The sequence below is a fragment of the Numenius arquata genome, chromosome 2, assembly GCF_964106895.1.
Source record: "Numenius arquata chromosome 2, bNumArq3.hap1.1, whole genome shotgun sequence".
In the NCBI taxonomy this organism is placed as follows: Eukaryota; Metazoa; Chordata; class Aves; order Charadriiformes; family Scolopacidae; genus Numenius; species Numenius arquata.
The window spans coordinates 30958162-30981530 of record NC_133577.1 but is presented as its reverse complement, the minus strand read 5'-3'; the positions used below and the strand labels follow the sequence as shown (position 1 = coordinate 30981530).

General features: G+C 45.2%; 1 protein-coding gene across 3 annotated transcripts in view; it reads right to left on the bottom strand.

Annotated features, from left to right (window-relative positions):
* Positions 1 to 8359: 8359 nt before the first annotated feature.
* VIT (vitrin) overlaps positions 8360 to 23369 on the bottom strand; it is a 38894-nt gene continuing 23884 nt past the window's right edge. For all 3 annotated transcript variants that reach the window (XM_074168311.1, XM_074168312.1, XM_074168313.1), the window contains 7 exons: positions 22260 to 22307; positions 16684 to 16746; positions 13847 to 13994; positions 13540 to 13643; positions 11877 to 12103; positions 9332 to 9845; positions 8360 to 8538 (listed from right to left, as the gene is read on the bottom strand). In XM_074168311.1, the coding sequence (XP_074024412.1) occupies positions 8360 to 8538; positions 9332 to 9845; positions 11877 to 12103; positions 13540 to 13643; positions 13847 to 13994; positions 16684 to 16746; positions 22260 to 22307 (1283 nt within the window). The remainder of the gene's footprint in view (positions 8539 to 9331; positions 9846 to 11876; positions 12104 to 13539; positions 13644 to 13846; positions 13995 to 16683; positions 16747 to 22259; positions 22308 to 23369) is intronic.

The following is a 23369-nucleotide window of genomic DNA, read 5'->3' as shown; positions in this document are numbered from 1 at the left end:
TTTAAAGTGATGTCTCTGCCTGTGCTAATGAACATACCTGTTGTGCAGGTTATCTATCCTTTTGATATCTGTTAATTATCTTCCCACATACAACCTAAAGGAGGATTTATATTCTGAGAATCTTAGAATCTCATCTGCAGTGGAGTCTCATTGCAGGGTAAATTCCATAAAGGACTATTGATTTTTTCTTAGAGTGTTTTTTGAAGGGTAATGGGGTTTCATCTTCAGCCCTGCCCCACCACCAAAAGTGTGATTTGTACCTCCTTATTTCCAGTTTATTTAATTCTACTGAGTTATCTCTTACCCCACCTGCTGACTTAGTTTTCTGCTCTGTAGTTTATTGTGAAAACTTATGAAGTGCTGTATCATTTAAGAGTTTTTGAGCATCTGAATTCCACTACAGAAGGTGTAAATCCAGTTGAATAGTACAATTTGTGGGTCTCAACTGGTCCATTGTCAGGAGGGGTTTGTTGCTAGATGCCAAAATCCAAATTATGCTGAGCTAAAAAGGCGTTCAATAATAATATATGCTTTTTAGCCCAACTTTCTTCCTGGTTAAGTCTGGATTGTGGTATTGTGTGTTAAACTAGTTTCACCCTACTCGTGCTGCCATGCCTTGCTGTGTTCCTTGGAGATCACACTCGCATTTAAACCATGCCTGTGGTTTAAGCTGCTCCAAGCCTTGTGTTGACATGGTCTGCAAGCACAGTGTACTTGCATTCCCTCAGTTTGAACTGCAGGCTCCCAAAATTACTTCCTTGCTATTTCAAGAAACCCTTGGTCCTCACACCAGAGTATTAGACTGGGATGCTGAGAAAAGATTTACGCAGCTGGATTCATACTATTCTGAAAGGGAAGGGATAACTTGTTGCCAAGCCAAATAGTTTCATTATTTTTGGATTACTTGCTAAAAGCAGCCAAAAACATTGTATAAGGGAAAACTATGGACTTCAAGCTAATATTTTTCCATTAAGAATTTATTTTTTTATTCTTCCTGTCATCAAGATATAGTGCTTTCTGAATGTAGCTTGTTTTCAGATGTATGGTTCCTAGAATTGTTTCCTTGCAGTCAGACATTTACAAACATGCATAGATTTTTGAAAACTGTCTCTCATGTGTTAGCACTTTTTCTGGAAATGCAAACTGAGCATGTTAGCTACTAATTTCTTGTACCTTTATAGCCCAAGCAGACTGAAAAGCACTCTTGTGCTATGTTTTCCTTGAATCATGCATCTGAAAAAACTTGTAGAAGAAAATCCATGACGAGAAGACTATTGTTGCTGTAAGATTTTCTGTTGACGTTTGTCAGCATATCAACTACCTGCATTGTATTTTGTCTAAATATCTCCAATTGATTTCTTTTAAAAAAAACTGTCAGGTTAAAAAAGACAGTTTTCATTGCCTTATGAACCATAGTTTGGATTTGTTGTTATTTATATTAATATACTTTTTTTTTTCTCTCTACAAGAATAACTATTGAACTTAGAATTACCTGGTGGTTCTCTTGTGGAGAAGATACCACAGGTGATAATCACTTAATTGTTAGTAATTACAGTTGCTCCTCTTCTGTTTTGGGTCACTTCCATGACAGATAGTTGATATGAAAAGGCTACTGTGACTGATATATAAACAGCTAAAGGAAACTAAGACTCCCCTTCAGAATTATGCTGAGGTTATGATTTTGCACGCCAGTTTTGAATGACTACTTTGATACAATGTTGGGCTTCAAGTGTCTTGCGAAGTGGTGGATCCAAATGAGAAATGCCTACTTGTTGATAGTCTGCTTGTCGGTTTGTGTATGGCTCAGTACAAGGCTGTTTTAGAATTTCGGTGCCACCAAATGACCTTGTTTAAGTGCTACTGTCGTACAAAAGTGAATGCTAATTTAAGTGAGATATTCTGTTTTCTAGCTTGTGAAGGAAGTGGTTTTCCTGGGAGTAAGGATCCATAAATTTCATGTGTTTCATGATTGCAGAAAGACTTCTTAATCATGGGACATAAGAAAAGTGAAGAAGTGGTTTGCCCTCCAAAGATTTAATAAGCATTTATTATAAAAAGTATAAATTTTTGCTGTAAATGAAAGTGCTTCTTCAAACACTTATTATTAAACTTCTTAATAAAATTCAATATTTTATAATCTTGGATGAATATCTAAAATGGCAAAGACAGAAAATTCAGAGGGAAATTATTTTGAAATACGCTAGTATATTTTTGAGCTTCCCAATTGCAGCCCTGAATTTTCTGTTTTTCACTGCAATTCGTATTTTGTGAAACTTCTTGGATAGGTTATATTTAAAGCTACTTTCACTTGCCCGAATAAGGCAAGTAAATATTTTGTCATTGAAATTATATAGATCTGCTTATGTTAGTGTGCCATTTAAAATGAGACCACATCGAGGTGACGACGCAGGTATTGGTATCGGTGTGACAGTAGTGAGGTGGGGTAGCTGTGTACTGTGCCCGCGTTCTGTGCTGAGCGAAATCACATGGACTTCCAGAAATAAGCAATGGTTTTTCAGAGCAGCTTTATTTAATGTTACAGCAGCAAGTGTCATTTGTACCATATAATTATGTAAATTGGGTGCTAATAAATACTATTTTTCAACATTTTGTATTGTGTTCATAATTCTGCGTCTCATTGCAAGATGCGTGATCTCTGGGTGTGCGCTAGGAGAGGGAAGTGCACTCAGACTAGGATGAGTAGACGTGTTTGGAGGAGCATGAGGTAACTTCATGTGAACTTCCTTTTGAACTGTGTAACGTGTTACCATTCACAGAAGTGTCTCAGATTTTTCGTTCTCCAGGTGTCTTGGTTTTGTACTGCTCTGCCACCTTGGCACTGTTGGCACCCTCCATCTTTCCATGCACTTAGGCACAGGCTCCCCAGTGTCTTCATGGGGAGGAACAGACACGCAGAGCGGGCAGGGTGCCCTTGTGCAGGAGCTGGTCTGTCAGCGGCGCATTGATGGCAGCGAGACGTGGTGCCCTTCCTGGGGAGAATGTTCTTTTAACAGAAAAACAAGCCCATGATTCTGCCCTCGGGGAGAGGATGAGGGAGAGCAAACCACACATCACAGATGGTAGTGGCGTTGCTACGGGAAGATGCTCAGAATGGCACTGTTGAGGGGGTGGTATGGGAACCTACACAGAACTGAGCAGAACAAGTTGTTAGCGAGTCCATCCTGTTTTTCTAAGCTTGTAGGTGGGTTAAGCGAAGTTCTCATCTCCTCTCCATGGTAGGTAAAATAACCCTTCTGTTTTAGTCCTGCTCGTCTTCCGTCCTCATAGGAAAGGAGGAATTGCTTTATGAAATGACAATGCAGTTGCCTTCACCCCAGTGTTCTGCCTCCAGAGAGGGTCAGTAGAAAATTCCTGAGGTAGGGAGAAAGAAGATTTCACAACCAACGTACGAGTGACCCTCCCACATGGGAGGCCTTCCTTATGGGTTTGCCTATGAACAAGACGTCCCCATAATGATTTGGGTGTGAGAAAACTGAGCAGATTCTTTTCAGCCATATGGTTAAACTTAACTACTATTCCTCTTTGTGCTTAAAAAGAAGTCTTTTCTATGAGTGTGTGTTGGAGTTACTTAACTGTTATCAGAGTTTTTATTAGAAATCAGGGGGTTAAACTGGTGTTAAGAAAAATACCACTTGCGTCTTGCCCTTCAGTATGACTGGCAGCTGATTGTGAGTGATGCAGTGCTAAAGCCTGTGATACCCCCCAGCTTTAGTTTTTAACAAGAGGGAAAAAACCCTACAAAACAACAAACTACTTTGGGGAATTTGAGGCACTTGGCTATACAGACAATGGATTTGCAGTGTTTTCAATATGTAGGTAATTTAGGAAATGCAGGTTGCCTGATCTGTCTAAAACTTGTCAAATTCAGATGGGAATGGAAAAGAAAAGAGATCAATTTGTTTCTGTAATGTTGCTTGCTGATGGGCAGAGAAGAATAACTAGAAGAATGATGGAGAAAGAGTGACTTTGTTCAACCATGAAGTAATTTAAGGTACGTACACCACAGAAGACTGACTTAGTGTTTAGGGTCTAGGTAATATTTCTGACATTTACTGCTTGCTTTGACTTGCAAAGTAGATAATGTGGGTAATTTTCTATGGCGTGCAGGTAGGGTGTTTAATCCACTAAGGACGTTTAGATTGGGTTGGTCTTGTCTGGGTGCTTAACTCCAGAGCTTTCCCTGGTTACCAGAGCGGTTCCCCTCATGTGCTGGAGAGCCATGGGGGGAGGAATGTGAGGAAGAAGGGGAAGCTCATCTGCCCACCTGTCAGAAAAGAAAAATTGAGCAGCTGCCATGGGGAAACTTCATTCTTGCTGAACCAGGAAAGCGGCAGCAGCTGAGGAGCAGGAGGGCACACAGAGCAGGCAATACCTTCTGTGCAGGGTGGCACAGTGACAGCAGAGGCACTGAGTGTCCCATCTTTGGACCAGCAAGGTAAGGTACTGCTGGGAAACAGGGCTTTGAGTTACTCTCTCTGAAGAGATGGTTGGACTTTGAATTTAAGTTGGTTGTTCACTCAGAATGTGGGTAGCTAATGTTGGAGTTAGAGGCAAGAGGTGCTGTCACTGGCCCCCCCGAAGGCTTCCAGAGCATGGACATCAGTATTTATTTCCAGGTGGGTGTTGTGTGCCATGGTTGCTGAGCAGTGATAAACCACCAGCCCAACTCCTGGGTGCAAAGATGCTCATTTCCTAGGGAGAGGGTTACCAGACAACCCCCTTTTGGCTATGTCTCCAGTGACTAGTTCAGACAGCTCCTAGCCCTGCCTGCCTCCATGGCCAACCCTTTGGTGCCCTTCTCTTTTGGATGCCTCAGCCAGACAGCAGGTTCCACCATACTGGTCAGGCATCTGAAACTCAGTGGCCCAGCATCAAGCATCTGGACATCTAGATCCTCTTTTGATTCAGCCCTGCGTCTAGAAAGTGTCTAGAGACTGTGTGAATTTTTTTCAGCTTCCAAAAGAAGTGTGGTACCAAATAAGAGGTGATCTTACAGACTTGGAAAAGTACCTATGATTTTGGTGCCTTTCAGCCATTAGACTGCCTCACGGACAGATTTCTCTGGTAGGTAATTTGGTGGTCCTTCCTCTGCTAGCTTACTCTTAGGCCTTTTTCAGCTGAGTGTGTAAAAGAAGGGCATTGAAACACCTGGGGCTTCACCAACCTTGCTAGGTCTTCCCTAATCTAATAAGAACCTCAGCTGTGTTTCAGAAACTAACATGGCATGGACCTTACTTGGTGTTTATTTTAACCACATACAAGACATGTACTGTATATGCCTTTGGGACACTTTTATTGCAAAAGATATAGCAACTTGTATTCATAAGCACAAAATAGCTTGTATATATTACAGAAGGAGTTCTGCTGCTTTCTTCAAACAAATGTACCCCCTTGAACATTTATGAAGATTTATACGTAAGTTATCTTGTTTTTTAATAAAACAGTATCTAAAGACTTTAGTAGATGGCAAGTATTTTGGTTATTAGGAAATGTAAAGGTTAAGAGGAGTGTGCTCTGTGCTGATCCACTCTTTTTTTAATGGAAGAGTGTATTCTTACAAATTTTAAGGCTTACGCTTAAGTTTACAGTGTTTATGAATAGGATATCTAAGTTTAGATGAGAGTTGGATTAAATGACATTCACACTTTGAGATCCAACATTTTCAAGGTTATCCTGAGACGTTAATAAAAATGCACATAGGCAACCTTAGTTGTTTTGTAAACTTAAGAGAAACTATTTAAACAGCAGCAAACCCTGAAGTGCCCTTTATAAATGCTTGGCACAGAAGACAGCTGTGCAGCTTCCCTGTGAGAGAGCATTTGAAAGTTTACTGTGGTTGCTTGAAGTTTAAGCTTTTGGAAGAAGTTAAAATGTACATCCTAAAGAATATGTGTGGCTCTAGCTGTTCCTAATGTCTCGGCCATCTGTGCTGTGCTTTCAGCGGAGCACAAGCAAAACATTTGGGAGTCTCTGCAAAGTTCCACTCTTCCATGCTGCAAGAGTAAGGCCGGTACGGAAAACAATGTGCAGTGGTAAGCTGTTGCATTAAAAATTAAACCACAATAATAAGAGTAGCTAAAAATTAAGGCTTAGGCCTTTTTCTCAGCTGGCCCCAAATGAAACCCTAAGCAAACAGGTTTTCAGACAATAAATCTGGTGTCTGAAGTCCCCAGTAAATTCAGTTTATGCATTTAAGTTTTGTCCAGCCCATGTAATGTCCCTTGTTGACAGAGAAAGATGCTTTCAGCAGAACGGTAGTGAGGGAGGTGGGTCAGGAGATGTGGGGTATCAGGGGTTGCTCTGCTTCTGCCTAACTCTCTATCCTCAATCTTTACTTTTTTTTCAAGCTAAGAGGCTATTGCTTTGGAAGTGCAGCAGCACAGATTAGAGTTAAAAAGTCTGCGTGCAAATTTATTTTATGTCTTTGTTTTGCTTTTTTGGAAGCTGGTGGTGCCTTGCACCTTCTGTCTGGGTAGCGTGATTGTATTGATGATGCAATAGTTAAAGCTGGAACTGAATGTTTCTTCTAAGAGGAAGATCTGAACCTTCCCTGTGTAAAACTGCTGTTTAATCCAGGATTGGTTTTGATAACCTCTTGAGAGGACCCCAGCCTGTCTTATGTTACCACACCAGGGAGATCACGCAGAATCTGCCATTCTCATTAGTTTGCATTATGCTTACTTAATTGGTAATTTTTGAGCTACTTCAGTCATATTTCCGAACATAATGATTTAAGAGATTGTGCTACTTTTGTTGACAGAAAGGAACCTCCCTTATGGAAATTTAGTTCAATTAACATTTGAATGTGAATAATAAACATCCCAGGTCATGGTTATTAAACCTATAAATGCTATTAAAAGCCTGGTTTGTGAGTGAGATCTGAAATTTGAGTTTTAATTTCTTCCCATTTCCTGTTAGCCCCACAAGCCTGATGCTTTGTGTGTGGCTTTGATTGCCATAAAGGTACATGAACACGCACGTGTTTATTGGCTCTGAAACTCCATCCCTTTCCTTCAATAACTTTGCTTAATGAACATGTTTTCTTAAATTGTACTGGATGGAAACATAACCAGCAGCTGCTGCTTCCTAATTAAAGGGCAATTCTTTTGGCTCTCTTAATGTGTCACTCCTCCCCTGCTGACTAGTGTTATGGCTAGTTCTTCACTTAAGAAACAACCGTGTGTTTTGAACAATCCAGGCTGCAGTAGGTTCATTTTGAAATCAATCCATAAAGCAGAAGTCAATCCCAAATTTGGGAGAGGGTGTCTGTAAATGCTTGAAATGCTGCTTTTCCCAGTGTATAATACAAAACTCTGGATAATCCCCTCTTAAATCCTGTTAATGGCTCTCGAATAGCTCTCCTCACACTGGAGACTGCTGTAAGCTGTTCTGAGCTGTGGTTTAACGATAGAGCGGTGGGTCTCAAATGCTTTTCCAGTTGCAGGCAACTTAAGCTCACAATTTTTCTCAAAGAGTCTCCTCTGTCCTGGCAGCTCTCCTGTGGTCCTGCAGGCCTTGAGCTGCACAAGAGCGGAGCAAGAGAGCTAAGGGGACAAGGCACTTCTGAAAAGCAAATATTAATGCAGTGCTGTAGGAGACTAGATTCCAGTTCCTGTGTGTTGGCTGCTTTGTGGCTTGAGGGCTTTATTGGGGTTGTCAAACAGCTGTAGGGTCCCACAACTTGACTCTTTCCTCTCACTTGCTTTCCAGTCTCTGCATTTGGATAAATCTCAATGCTTGAGTTTACACCAGCTGAAGCTTAACTTGCTGGCAAGACAGCGGTACGGAGAGAGTGCCTGCTTTTAAGAAGGTACTCAAATTTGAGTTGTGTCCCCCTCCTCCCCACCAAAAAAAAAAAGTGTTTGGTGTTTCAGCCCTGACCTGGATGCTCACTGGTGGGCAGTGCCACATGGAGGTGCTTCTGCCACAGCAGCTGAGCAGTGTGGCGGCGCCCCGAATGGACCTGGCCACTTCAGCAAGCAGGTGGTACATTTTAAGGAGCTCGTGTATGCCCAGAGGTGGCAATCGGGCCAGCCGGGAGTCTGCCCTGGAAGCAGCTTTTCAAACAGCTCCAGTTATTTCCTCCATGTTCACTGCCTCTTTTGCTATCCACCCAAATCAGAGTTTCTGAAGCCTGCAAGGAAAAAAAAAATATAAAATCAAGAGTCTACACAGAGCGTTATCATGCATAGGGACAAAGCTGCAATCAACGTTGCTGACTGGAAAGTGCCAGAGAAAAACACCTCCAGTATTTCTTGAACTGAGGGCTGGCATTACTCCTGTGGCACTTGGCATGCCTTCAGCATGGCGCCCGAGGGTCCCGCCTTGCTTGAGTCCATCAGTTCCGTGGCTGGGAATTAAATTCTGTGCAAATGTTTTGGATGAGCTGATTAACAAAGCGGTAGAGGTTGTCAAATTCATCCACGAAGAAGGAATGCTCCTTGTCGGGGTCCGTCGCAATGGCTTCCAGTTCATCTTGGGCTGCCCAGGCAACTCCAACAGAGTAAGCTATAACTCCTGGAAAGAAACCCAGAGTTTAGAATGAGCATAAAAGTTGTCATTGCATTAAATTTGATTTAAGATAAATACTGCAAACGTAGTTGCTGGCCCGTAAAAATGTGGGCAGTGAGTTGCAGCGTGCTCTCTCTGTATGAAAGGGGTATTTTCAAATTGGAGGAAAGGTCTAGTTTGTGCTTTGGAAGTTCCTTTTGCCAGCCACAGAAAGGCTTAAACATTAGTAAAGCTTCTGCTATGGGTCTGAACTACAGGTTCTTGTTCCAATGCAAATGTCTTACAATTGTGTTGGAAGATGTATGGCTATCTTGATTGGAAAGCCAAAGGAGAATTCATGTGTTACTAAGACAGTAGAAATTGTAGAATCATAGAATTGTCTAGGTTGGAAGGGATCTTTAAGATCATCTAGTTCAACCATCAACCTAACTGATAAAAAACCATCACTAAACTATGTCACTAAGAACTACGTCAACCCATCTTTTAAATACCTCCAGGGATGGTGCCTCAACCACTTCCCTGGGCAGCCCATTCCAATGCTTAAAATCCTCTGAGATCTCCTAGACGTAGCTGCATTTTGCTAGATTTATGTGATTTTTATTTTCTTTTCCCCCTGAAGATCCTCATTCAGATATTAAACAGATGCTGGTCTTGTTAGAGCTCAATGACACCCCGGGGGAGGTGCTACCCTTTCATAAAGTTTCATCCAGTGCCTTTCAAGTCATAGAAAACTGCATTTCTCTGACCCGGATAAATGCTGAGGGATGTAGGGAGAGCAGGTAGCGACAGAAGAGCTTACCATTTCGGTGAGCTGCCATGGCTGGCACTCTGACATCATCGTAAGACCTGCCATCTGTAATGAGAATCATGATCTTTCTTTTGTTGGGTTTGGATTTGCTGAACAGCTGCTCTGAGGCATAGCTGATGGCTGCTCCAGTGCTGGTCCCACCACTCCAGTAACTGATCCTTTTAATAGCACTCAGCACGTCCTGCTTCGTGCTGTACTTGTCAAAGCTGAACTCCAGCCTCTGCTCGTAGGTGTACTGAACAGCTCCGATGCGGGTGTCGGTGTCCGAAATCTCAAACTCCTTGCTGATGTTGGCCACAAACTGGAGGACTGTGCGGAAGTTGCTGGTGCCGACGCTGCTGGAGCCGTCGATGACGAAACCGATGTCGGCTGAATTGAGACACGTCTTGCTGCAAACCAGCCGATCGGTGTCACAGACCCGCTTCACCAAGGGCTGGACCACCTTGTGGAGGCCGAACCAGCTGGGCACATTGATGGAATAGAAACCATTTGTCCTGCACACTGCCTGCAAGGCAACACAAGGGTGAATGCAATGGAAATTCAGTCCGCCTGTCTCAGCTGGGGTATGTAGCTAAATTGTAAATACAGGCTCCTGGAAAGAGCAATGCTGGAGTCTGAAGTGGCCCTCTCTTCCAGTCACCATCTGCTTCCCTGGGAAATGATGTCAATGTAACATCACAGATACTTGTGTAAGGAGACAGTTTTTCCTGCATTTTTTCTTTTTCTTTTTTTTTTTTTTTTTTTAAAAAGCTGTGAGATTGAGCTGATATTATTGTAGTGAAAGAAATGTAATAAGCAAGTTTGCCACCTGTCAGGCTTTTTCAGATGAGTTATATTGTTCGCAGAAAAAGCATCTAAATCCCAGAGCTGCTGTTAGTGTGGCTCCAGTGGGCATCACAGGAGCCTGTGTGTTTGCCAGGTGGCAAGTTCAGCTCCCATTGTTCAGGGCCACAAGGAAGATTTTGTCTGCTGACAAACCATACGGCCTTGAACTGAAACCTGGGACTGAAGTTGGACTAACTTTCGCTCATACCCTTCTAAGCAGAAAAAAACCCAGGCAATTTTGGTGAAAAATGCAAAGATTCCCTGTTGTGCTGGCTCTGCCAAATAGTAAAAAAAAAAAAAAAAAAAAAAATTTTTTTTTTATAACTGAATACTTGTAGGGAGCAGATTTGCAGGAGGCCTCTTATAGGGTGAGTGGGGGTTGGAAGTAGGGGTGGCACAGAAGAGGGGAGTGGGATAAGTCAAGCACTGGGAGGTGGGGAGTGGTGGGGACAGGCTGTGTCAAATTGTCCTTGGTTTTAGTGCCTTTTAAATGCTAATGCCTCAGATCTCTGGGTAAGAATATTTTGTTTAAGCCAGACTTTATCTATCAACTTTGTGTGTGTGTGTGAGTGTTTTAAAAGATCAAGGCAGTGTTTTCTTGGTACTTGATCTTGACTTGCATAAAGCCTAACAGCTCTGAGAGGTACAGTCTCCGCCAGTCTGGGCTCCTCACCATGTCCTGCTCTCGTTTGCTCTTACTGTCTTGCTGTTATTTTAGTGTTATGATGCAGCAGTATCAAGTCACTGTTCCCTCTTTACCTTCCTATTCTGAGCTCACTCTACTCCCACTTCTGCAGGTTTGCAGAAACTCGCTGTAGCTTTGTCCTTTTAAAATCATTAAATGCAAATGAGACTAGAATCCAATTAGATGCTGACCAGAGACAGTGCAGCTCTCTGGAGCAGCTCTGAAACTCATGGGAGATTATTTCATGGCAGAACAACACGGCTTAGATGGGAATCTGTTTTCTGAAAATACCAGATAACTTGACCCTGCTTCCTGAGCCCAGCCTGGTCTGGCACTTGGTAGGTACCTCCTGCAGTAACTGGGTGCCAGCTTGCCCTGAGGCACTGCTGAGCTACCCTTCGTGCCAAATACAAATTCGTTAAAGGCTTGCATTCTCCTTTTTTTTGCTGCACATGGCAGGGATTTACTCTTTTTCCAAGAGCTACCATGACATTCATAGCAGCAGAAACAAATAACAGAATAACCTGCATTAGATCAACAGTGGAAACAAAATGTTTGAATTATCCAGTATAGCTGAACAACTGGGATGTGCCTGTGTTGGAAGTGCCCCAATATTTGCACATGTGAGACCTGCTTGCAAATGCAACACTGACATTAGGTTGACAGGGCTCCTCAGCCTTTGCCGGGTGGGAGATGCACAGCGGGAGGCTCGTGGAAAGCTCAGGCTGCAGTTGTGCTTTGTCACACTACTGTGTATTTGGAAAACCTCTCATCTCAGTATGACTGCAGGCTTGTGCCAGTGTTTAGTCAGTAAAAAGCCATTTGCTCCATGATGCACCTCAAGCTGCCTTCATCCCCTTTCTGACTTCAGCTGCCTGGCTCTTTGTACAGGAGACCTCAAGACAGTATAAGCAGGACAGGAAATAACCATAAGTGGTAAGAAGGAAAGGGAAATGGCCTGTATGAAACATCCTGGAAAATGTACTCAGAGCCAAGCTCTCGGTCAGAGCCCAACCCAGTAAGTACCTTGTCCACAAAGTTTGGTTCGATAACGCTCTGTTTCTCGCTTTCAGCAGCTGCTTCAATAGTGACAAAGAAAATGTTGATCCCTGATTCTCTTGCCAGCCTGGAGGCCTCCTCCACTCGATCGGTCGGCCACCCGTCCACCATCACTACAACCACATTGGGTGCTCCACCTCGGTTTCCATTAGCATCCGAAAAGAAGTGTTTGTTAACAAATGAAAGTGCCTTCCCTGGAATAAAAGAGAAGATGAGAATGAGTTACGGGTCTGGAAGCACTCTGCCTGATAATATCTGGCAGAATAGGTCCTGCCTGACCTGTTATCAGGCAGAGTGCCTGATAATATCTGGCAGAATAGGATACACTCGGTCTGAGGGGACTGAGTGTATCCTCAGCAAGTTTGCTGATGATACCAAACTGGGAGGGGTGGCTGACACCCTGGAGGGCCGTGCTGCCATCCAGCGAGACCTGGACAGGCTGGAGAGCTGGGCAAGGAAGAACCTCATGAGGTTCAACAGGGAAAAGTGTAGGGTCCTGCACCTGGGGAAGAAGAATGTTAGGCACCAATACAGGTTAGGTGTGGACCTGCTGGAGTCAAGTTCTGAAGAGAAAGATCTGGGGGTCCTGGTAGACAGCAAAATGACAATGAGCAAGCAGTGTGCTCTTGTGGCCAGGAAGGCCAATGGAATCCTGGGCTGCATAGGGAAGAGTGTGGCTAGTAGGTCGAGGGAAGTCATTCTCCCCCTCTACTCTGCACTGGTGAGGCCACAACTGGAGTATTGCATCCAGTTCTGGGCTCCTCAATTCAAGAGGGATAGGGAACTACTGGAAAGAGTCCAGCGAAGGGCAGTGAGGACGATTCAAGGATTGGAGCATCTCCCTTATGAAGAAAGGCTGAGAGAGCTGGGACTCTTTAGTCTGGAGAAGAGAAGGCTGAGGGGAGACCTTATCAATGCTTCTAAGTATCTAAAGGGTGGGTTGAAGGAGGAGGGAGCCAGACTCTTTTCAGTGGTTGCCAGTGAGAGGACGAGGGGCAACGGGCACAAGCTGGAACATAGGAGGTTCCACTCAAATATGAGAAGGAACTTCTTTACGGTGAGGGTGACAGAGCCCTGGAACAGGCTGCTCAGGGAGGTTGTGGAGTCCCCTTCTTTGGAGATTTTCAAGACCCGCCTGGATGCAATCCTGAGTAACATGCTCTGACATGCTCTGGGCAATCCTGCTTCGGCAGGGGAGTTGGACTAGATGATCTTTATGGTCCCTTCCAACTCTAAAAATTCAGTGAAATTCAGTGAATGATAGGCAGAGGGCTGATTCAAGTGTTGGAGCTCGGGAAAGGGGTTTCTGTGGCTGTGTGAGCAGGAGGGGAGGTCACTGCTGTTGGTGCCGGTGCCTCCTGAGCCCTCCTGTGCTGAATCCTCCTCCCTGGGTGTGACAAGCTGGGTTAGCGAGGATCCCTGATGTGTTGGTGAGACCTGCTCACGAGGAGAAAGGTAAATCCACTCTGGACCCGCACTTGCAGGTCATGATGGGAGCAGTACCCTTTTGCGTGCCCTGCTGTAGCTCGGAGCACAGCTTCCACACCCAGCGAGGAGGTGTGGGCTCACTATAGCCCAGGATCTGAAGCACTCCCTGAGCAGAGGATGCGCAAGCAGCCCCATCACCTACCAACGTTGGAAAGTCCGCCTTTCTGTGAGATTTTCTCAATGGCGTTTCTTAGGTCCTTGGAGTTGTCATAAGTTTTTAAGTTAAATTCTGTGGAAGGATCATCACTAAAAGAAGAAATGAGAGCAATTGTCAGTTTTTTTGCTCCACATGCAACAGTCCAAAAGCTGTAGGTCCCACCTGTGCTTCCCGGCTTCCTGAGACCGAGCTGGTGTGAGACCTTTAGCACACGTCAGCTGCAGAGCTACAGCTGCCAGAGTGTGCAGTCGTGCCCCGCGGCAATGGGAGTAGCTGCACAAGAAGCTCTTACCCGTACTGAACGATGCCCATCAGAGGACCAGCACTGCCGATGCCAAGGGCTTGAGCCACATTACAGAGGAACTGCTTCTGGAGCTGAAAGCGGCGCTTACCAATGCTCCAGCTCCCATCCATCAAGAAGGACAAGTCAACCTTGCAATCTGAGGAAGGACACAGAAACATAGGAAATATTTTTGGTCTCTTCTGATAGCTGTGCTTCATGTGAGGAGAAATGGTCTAAAAAGTCTGCATACTTGTCTTGCTGCACAAGCTCTACTAAAATGCCTTTGACAGGGACAAGTCACAGCTGGGGCTCAAGTTGGTCCTGCTCGTTGGTAAACATCGTCCTTTGCATGATTTTCTCCCATACAACATCCAAGCCCAGCTGGATGACAAAAGTGCAAGAAGCTTTCCCCAGGGGTCAGACTGGGAGTATGGGCACTGCATTTAGAGGAGAGGTCGGCTGTACAGGAGCAAGCTGGCTCACGTCCTGTGCCCTCAGAGCCACTGCTTGGGCTCAGCTCGCTTTATTCACAGCTCAGAGGTGGTGAGAGTTTGTAAAGCCAAATGTCACCACTGGATTTTGCAGTCTCACCACCTGCAGAGCACAGGTTACAGGGATTTCCTTGGTTATGCTTTTGTGGACTTAGTTGGTATAATAGATGTAACAGTTCTTCACATACTGTGTTAATACGGCTCAGAAGGGAGGGAAGATCCACTCAGTTCCCTAAACATGTGGTGGCCGGGATATGCCTTGGGGCAAAGGATGTCATGGGGTCTCTTCAAGGAGCTGCTGATGGCAGTCGTAGTAATGCTCCACTTCTGAATGAGAATCGTTCAGCAACTTCATTCTGGGCTGGAGCCATCATTGGAGATGATGATTTTGTTTGGTGCATTCAGACTGAATTTGGTGCATTCTTTTCACATGTGGCTGTAGGTTTGTGCCCATGTGTGCAGCAGCAGCAGCAATGTGCTGTTGTGTGTTGCCTCTCTGGGCTGAAATCAGTATTCTAGAAAAGCTACACCTGTACCCAAGCAAACTCTTCTCTCTAATTACACCACAGCTGAACTTGATCTCTGTGTTGTTGCGAATGCTGTCTTCATCATTGCCCTCCTGCTTTTACATCTCTGTAAGTTTTAGTGGTAAAACATGCATCAGTTGGACTGTGACCAGGAGCAGAAGCAAAATTTGGCTTAACTAGAGCGCTAATTAACATTTTCCCCCTACGGCATCTGGGTCATCCCTATCGTTTGATTTCCCTCCAATGATGCCTCCTACCAATCAGACTGTCCAAAATAGTGTGTTTTAATCATTAGGTAGCCCGAAGGCTACAAAGCCCGATTGTTCTTACTGGCTTATGCAACTGTCTCCCCATCTCATTACCTTCAATTTTTTTCTCCTAGAGCTGTCCGTTTTTCTAATTTTAATAATGCTGAATTATAGAAGCGTGACTGAGAACCATGTTCGTTCACAGCATATCATGAGACAAGACAGGAACCCACAACAAATAATACCTCAATTAATGGCCAAGTTTTCCTGAGTTTCCTGTCCTTCAAAGGGAGCTACGCCATGCAGCCTATATGTGGAAAGTGGGGAGTTTGTTAGCCAGCCGGGTCTGGGCACGCAAAGATTTACATACACTTATATACAGACTTGATTTCTGGGGAAGATTCAGACAGCAGGAGTGTTTCAGTTCTGGGACATTAGTGAGAATCTGCAAGAGCACAGGCGAAAGGTGCTCTGGAGGGAGCTGAGTGCTTTCTGATTTGCAGGGAGGCAAGATCTGAATTATAGCTTCAATAGTCCTAGAGGTGTTAGGGGGATGAGAGGTTTGATTCTGGCGTGCTTTATCTCAGATCAACTGCTGGAAACAGCTGCGCTTGCCTGCGTCTCTGCTATACTGAGCTCCGCTTGCCTGCAGTTAGATTGGGTCTGTAGCGCAGATCCTTCCCCTTTTCTTCTTTCCCATATTTTCTGAATCAGTTTTAGGTGTATTTGACATCTTTGGAAAAAAATATTCTTAAGTATTAGGAGGAGCGGCTGTGAATATACAGATATTTGGTTCATTAGTTAATGTTAGGAGCCCTTGAAATGCCAGTTCTGTGAGAGACGGTGTTCAGCTGCTGGAGGATTGGTAAGAGAGGATCCAGATGCTTGTGGGAGAGTGAAGCTCCCTCTCCAGGGTGGCTTCCCATGAGGACATGGCAGACGACCCCATCTCTCCTCTCAGAACTTGCTTTTTCTTTTTTCTTCTACTCTGGGGCCCATCTAAAGATGCGTTAATGGGCAAATCTACCTTTAGTTCCAAAGGGCTGTAGAAGATTTCCTTTTCAGAGCAGGGGATCCTGCATTTCCAAACCTGGACTGAGGGATCCTCAATGCTCCCGCTGCATCCCCCCCTCTCCTCACTGCAGCAGGCACCTTTCTCAGGTGGTCTCCTTCCCTCCCACCCGCAGCTGTGGGAAGAGTGCCTGCGCTCAGCTCAGCACAGCCACGGGAGCCTGCTCTGGTCAGCAGGGCTAACTCATCTAAAGCCTGGCTGCAACACACTGCTGTGCTGTCCTCTGCCATCGAAGTCCCTGAGCCGAAGCTCTGCACCCCAGGAATGTGGAGCTGATCTCCCTGTCCAGGTAAGCTACATCTTGGCTGTTATTTCTTTCCCTGTAGAAGCAAAACCCAATTACGTGTATGAGAGGGGTTGGCAAAGAGTGCTCGTTGTTCCTCTGCAAGGCAAAAATGTGTTCCTTGAGTTTCTTAGGACCTTTTGCTATTTAATTGAATGCATTCTAGCAATGTGTAATTAATAAAAGGGTATTGCTTAATTATGAAATTAATTTTGATGTACATACTCGGATTCCCCTGCGAGATGGATTCCACTGGCTTCAGATTCAGTTCTTCCTTTGAACTGAAGTCTAGAGAGAGGAAGGAAAGGCTCAGTCAGTGTGCGTTTGGTGGCTGCCCTTGCTCCTGAAGGAAGCAGGCAGTGAGGTTGGCTGCAGGGTCCCCCCCTGGCCTGAGGATTGATGAGGGAGGGAAATGAGGACAGGGAGCATATCCTTGGAGCTTACCTTTTTCCACCTACATCACCTCTAGGATAAAACAAGAGTGGAAGCATTTCTAGAAGTGCTACCAAAATCTCTCCGAGCACCAAATTTGACTCCCCTTTGCAAGTCAGTCCCTGCCCTGCCAGGGCTTGAGAGAAGCCTGTGCAAGTAGAGGGTTCCTCAGGTGCAGAGGCTGATGGCCACGGTGTGAGGTAGTGACCTCCCAGCACTTTGCCCCTGAGAACTGGTGCTGCCACCCCACTGGCTCATTGTGCTTCACCCATGCTTTACAATGAGCCGCGCAGTGTCCAAAGCAGATAAGTGACAGATTTAGCCCATTGCTTTTTTGTCTGGAGAGGAAGGCACAGGTAGTGACGCACCCCACCGTGTCACAGCTGGGGTAGCAAAGCAAGCCACAGCTCCTCAGGTGCTCCCTGAGGACCAGGTTATTTTGGAAAGCACAAAAGAAACAGAGTAAATGGTAGCAGAGAGCTGTAGTCAAGTCGTGGGAGAACAGTCTCGTGGGTCACTAGTACATTTTTTGCTGGGGCTGCAACTGAGATATTTGGATGGTAGCAGCCTTGGGAACATGAGTTTATGTCCTTGTGAGATGCACTGACTGACAGGGCATCATCAGGCTGGCATCAGAAGGTTTGAAAATTCAAAATTTCACTCATAACTTGAAAGTCTGGTGTGAGTCTCCTACAGTCCGGCATGTCCCTCCCGAGCAAGGGCAAAAAGCTGTTTCTTTTCACTACAGCATGACAAGACTAAGGAGATTTAGCTGGGATAATCCTCAGGAGAGGCAGAAGTGATCAGACAAGCCCCAAACCAAACACTCACCAAAGAAGGAGTTAGTCAAAAGAGCATCAGAATGGCTTATTATTTTTGTAAACTGCATATTAATTTTATAAAAAACTGAGGAGGAAGGCTTTCCTAAATCTTCATCGCCAAATAAGTTGAGGAAAGACTACAGACTTCAGAGAGACAGTAAACAGGTAACTTTACAAAGTGTGAACTTAATATAGAAAAAGGATGAAAAATTACTTGGTGCCACAGAGTTTGTCTCTCCACAGCAGTCAGCCATGAGCACACCAAGCATGGGAGCATCAGTGTATGTAAAGAGAGTAAGCAGCACAGGGACAGGTCACCACCTAAATATGACAAGAGGTGTAACAGCTCTGAATGCATGCACCGCCTAGGCTGGTTGCTGAAGATATTAATGACTGAGCCATAATAATGCAGAAAACAGCCAAGAAAGTGGGAGGAAATACCAACTCCAGCTCTCTCCATCACCACTCTTATTTCCATTCCAGTTATGTCGCATGAGCCACCCCTCGTAAGGGGCAAATACAACTACTTTGTGTCCTTCCACCTGAATGCTGAAAGCTTTGCATAGTGTTGGGTCAGGGGCCAAGTTTGTACGAGGTCTGAGTATGCAGTGCCTAGTGTAAAGCTGACCTGATGCCCGATTGCCCGCTGGGAGGCTACAGCACCCTGCAGCATCTGTGGGACAGAAAGGCTGCTTTGGCTTCTCATTTTTAGATTCAGCTGCCAATGAAGAAAGTTTCTACTGTGGGGACTAAACAGTACTGCTGACAGCAGCACTGTGTGATTTCCCTCTGCTTTGCTCATCCCCAGGCGTCTGCTGTTGCCTGTTTGCTAGAGAGGGTACTAAGCGAGCTGGAGGACTGGGGTTGGCCTTGTACAGGAGCCCATGTGGTTGCATGTGGATGAAATAGGTAAAGAGCATAAAGATTAGCCCTACTTTGTTTATGGCAAGAGCTACTGATTTCTTTGTGTGTTTTCTTTGAGAATGTCCCTGGCTATAACTGGCTGGGTTGGGACAGCCCCAGAGCTGGTGTTGCCTTTTGTCACTGCACCTGCGGTGCCCGCAGTCCCTGCATGCAGCAGTATCCCTGTGCTTCTTCCCAAGCTTTGGAGTAGATGCTTTCTGGACAGGGCACAGAGGCTCTCCACCCATCCTGACACTGGCTCTTGTGACAGAAATGCCTCACCCCCACGGTTAGTGGAGCCAGTCTTCTCCTGGCAGAGCAGGCCAGCCCGATTTGAAGGCAGGCTGGTGAGCCAGGTTCCAGCTGGCTTTGTCTCTCCTTGCTGGAGCTGTTGTCCAGCACATTGCTGGCTTGTGCCTCTTTGTCTTGGCCCTCTGCATGCGTGGGATGATCTCCCAGGAAAGGAGCAGGGGAGAGGGCTCCTGGTGGCACATCAGCGGAGGGAGGCAGACTGGTGGGACTGGGGCAGCACTGCCTGCGACTGGGCACTGGCTCCCAGCTGAGGAAAAGTGATGTTTTTGGAACAGAGGTGATGCAAAACAGCTCTATTCAGTGACAACGTCTGCAGCAAACACTTCTTCTGTCCTGTCCCAAGACTCCTGAGAGTCTTGCTGCCAGAGACGAAATCTGCCTTTGGCCTGAGGAAGGGCATGACACAAATCCTGTTTGGATGCAGCTGCTGCTCCCGAGAGATAAACCCTCTGCCATGTGTGGCACTGCGGGGAGCGGGTGACTGAGGAGCATTTTAACTGGAAATACTTGATGGGAGCAAACCCACCAGCTGCAGGCATGGAGAAGCACGAGTGTGACCTGGGGAGGCACCAATGGCACAAGGTGCAAGCAGCAGCGGCACAGGGAGGGGAAACAAGACAGGGTTAGAGGAGGAGAGTGAATTTTGGGCTTAGGCTGATGTCCCCCCGTGGCTGCTCCTTGGATAAATGTGAAGGAGGGTGGTTCAGCAGCCAGGCACAGTAAAGTGAAGGAGCAGGAGCTGCAGGAGAACACTTTGAAGGAAGTGGCCATGGGGCCAAGTGTTTCTTGCAGGCTGAGGCTGGGCTGCGCACTTTTGTCTAGTGACCCTGTTGCTCCACCAGCAGCTACAGCCTCTGAAACACAGGATAGGAAAAGCTCACGGGTGTGATTTGGCAATGTCTCTGCTCTGCCCTTGCTTTGCCTGTGTGTAAATGCCTGCAGGCATGGTCCCACGGACACTTTCAGATGGTGCAAACCCACCTGACTGCCCAAAGGCAGAGCCCTCCTCTCGCCAGGTGGGGCCTGATCTGGCACTGCCACCGGCCCCCATGCCTGCCTGGTGTTGGTGGGATTGTAAGGAGAAAGAGCAGAGTTAAACTGGGAAGAAAGAAGAAGGTTAATGATGGGCTGGACCAGCTCCCTGACACAGCTCACCCTCTGGCTGTGCAGGTACCTGTGCAGAGGGTGGCTGGGAGGCAAAACTTCTCTTATTGTTGACAGCGCTGTCTTACGGTGGGTTTATCCAATGCAGAAGTTATGGGTGACATGATAGAGACAAAGGGAGCAGTGACTTGGACCCATACATAGCCTCTCTTTGTGAACCACGTGGATGAGAATGATTGTGGTTTTTTTCTTTAAAACCTGAAATAGCCGTCAGCTTGCCCTACTGTGTATGTTCCAGTACAGGCTTCAATTACATGGGCACATAACGGTTCCTCAGTAATAGACCAAAGCAACGCTTCATCCTGCAGCCTGCACACTGCATACCTCACATATGCCAGCTTGGTATCCCATATGTGCAGTTCTCCCCGCTTGCCTTATTTCCAGAACAGAAAGTAGGTGGATTTAACACTAGTGAAATTAGATATTAACATGTGCCGTCCATTTTAGCATCTAAATTGTATAGTGAAGCTAATTCATAGTTATCTGCCTCATGCATTTATCTGCATTCAGTAAAATCTGTGTCCCTTACCCAGCTGACATTAGCTTTGTCAGTATGGAAAACCCAAATGTAGGCAATGCAGCACTTTTCATTTTTATTTGCCAGTGCAACTACCAGTTCTTGAAGGTTGTGGGTCAGCTGGCTGATTTGTGCTTAGTGTAACAATAAGGTCACCCACCAAATAATCTTCCCCAACTAATTGGGGAGGTGGTCAGTCTCTATAGGCCTCCCTGTTCTGTCAGTCCAATTTAATGTTGTTATTGCCATGGGAATTTCAACTTGCTGCATGGGCAGTCTACTCCATGCTAATTAAAGTTCCCTTCACTGATTGTCACAGCTGTCCATGCTGATTAAACTTCCCATTCATTTAAGTAAGACAGCAGCAACTACATCCATGCCAGAAACCATTCCTTTGAAGTGACAATCTGAATTCATCAGACTTTATCACACTAGTCTACACAGGCACTTCAATTGCTGAGAAACTATTAATACAACATCCCTTCCCCCATGCCCAGCCTCTCATTGCATTTAATGCAATCTGTCATTTTCTGCCTCAAAATACCCGTCTGTACCCCTGGTCCTGGAGCTGTAGGTTATTCTAAATAACCACACTGATGTCTTAAGCTACAGTGGGTAGAAACACTTCCTCTCTCTGGCTCAGACTGCCGCTACTGGAGAAGGGAGATCTGTTCATGTCTGGGATGATGCAAATTTTGACTCAACAGCCACTGTTGCTGACACTGAATTTGCAAGCCAATGCATATGGGCTATGGCTGCTCGTCACAGCCAGTGCAAGGATTAGTCATGCCTCAGCTTTGAAGTAAGCAGATTGGTCAAGGAAATGGTCTTTACAAGGGCCACCAGCACAGCCCTCTCTAGCAACAAAACCCATGATGGTGATGGAAAAGACATCTTATATTGGATGGTCCAGTCCCTCGTAAGAGAGAGTACCCAGCTATGAATTGGTCTGTTGTTTGTGTAGTCTGCTTTAAATGTTTGCGAGGAAAGGGATCCCTTAAATACTGAACATGTAGAGTCTGCAGTTGGGAACTGCTCTTGATTAAGGGTTACGCAAGTCTTGATTCTGTTGATACCTGAGCCTGGTAGAAATGTAGGGGTTTTTTTCCCCTTGCTGACCAGGAATTATAAATATGTTGTCATCTCCATATTGTTAGTTTTTAAGGCAAAAATGTCAGAAAATTTCAGTGATTCTCATTACTCTTTACACTCAGCTTAAACTCTCCTTTTCTTATCTGAATGTCTTTCTGAAGTACAGAATAATCAGAATCAGAATAATCTGTCATCTTCTTCACTGATTGCAGCTCTAGACTGTGATCCCAACTGTGGCATTCCCAAAATACCTTCTTATTTACAAACAGATTTCAGTAGCTAGAACCCCTTTCCTGTGGTGTAACTGCCAGCTCTTTCCAGAGCTCATCTGTTCTGCTCCTGCTTTAGGCAGGAACTTGAGACTGATGCAAGCACAGAATAATTTTAGCTACTAAGATGTAAATGACATACCTCGTTTATAATTTTAAATACTGTAATTACTCCTTAAAATGTGATTGTTATCAGCAGTGTCATGGGCCTGATGAACAGATTTAGCTTTTCCCATGTGTGATGGAAACCCATTATTCCCAGACTAGTTACTGTATGCTTTAAATATTTACCTGTGTCAAAAAGGCTCAATCCAGGTTTCCACAAGTCAGTTTCCATTGCTTTCACACATGAAAGAGAAGAAAAATTATTACTGAAAATAATGGAATTACTAGAGATTACAAAGTTCTGACACAATTTAGAAAGGTCAATTCATACAATGAATTATCATTAACAACTGGAAGCTAAGGAAATCAGTAAACCTGGAAATCTCTATGCACACTTTTCAAGCCATATTTAGGAGCCTCATATCACTGCCTCCAGAGCACTAATCTTTTTTTATGATTTTAAATATCCCTTTAGATCTGTTTTGGTCTTGTTCCTCTAAGTTGCACTGATACCAAGGCAAATATACTGACTTCAGTATACTTTTGCCTGGTTTAGATTGTTTTCCACTGAAAATCTGCAAGTACCTCTCATCTACAGATTTCTCTATCCCTCAGTCCACCCAAGCACAAAGAAGTTGTTTAAATTTTGCTTGCAGCCTATCAGGCATGGAAAACTTCATCAAAATTGATTGCTGCTTTCATAAATAAACACAAAAGCGTGTGGGGTGTTTTTTTTTTTTTTTTTTTTTTTTGAGCCTGCTGAAGAGCTTTCCCAAAAAGTGATGTTTTGCTCTGGGTTATAGCCCAATGAAAGCCCTTGGAGCTGACTAGGACAAGAGCAGTGCCAAGGAGCACTGGTGAGATCCTTGACCCCTCACAGTCCATCTCCAGGTTTGTTGAGAATGGTTTACAAAGACATATATTTCAGGCCCATTGAATCCATACTGCCTCCTGTGCCTGAGTTTCCCTGCTCAGACTGGCAGCTGGTGTGCTCTTGACCAGAGCCAGTGGGTGAACCACAATGTAGGTTTGGAAAAAGCCATGGGTTTGCCGGTGTCCTCAAGCCTAGTGAGAGGACTTGTCCTGAGGTGGCCATCCCAGCGAGGAGCTATCAGCTTCTCTTTGGGAGAGAGACTTGTTGCTTGAGACAGATGGCTGAGTAAGATGTGTGGTCTCCCTTAGGGCAGGAGGAACTGTGTCATGTTTCCCCCTTCCCTGCTTGTGCTGAGCACTGCTTAGACATCTTATGAAGAATCCAAAAACTGAGGAAAGCAAAGTGCTGAGAAATCAGTCATG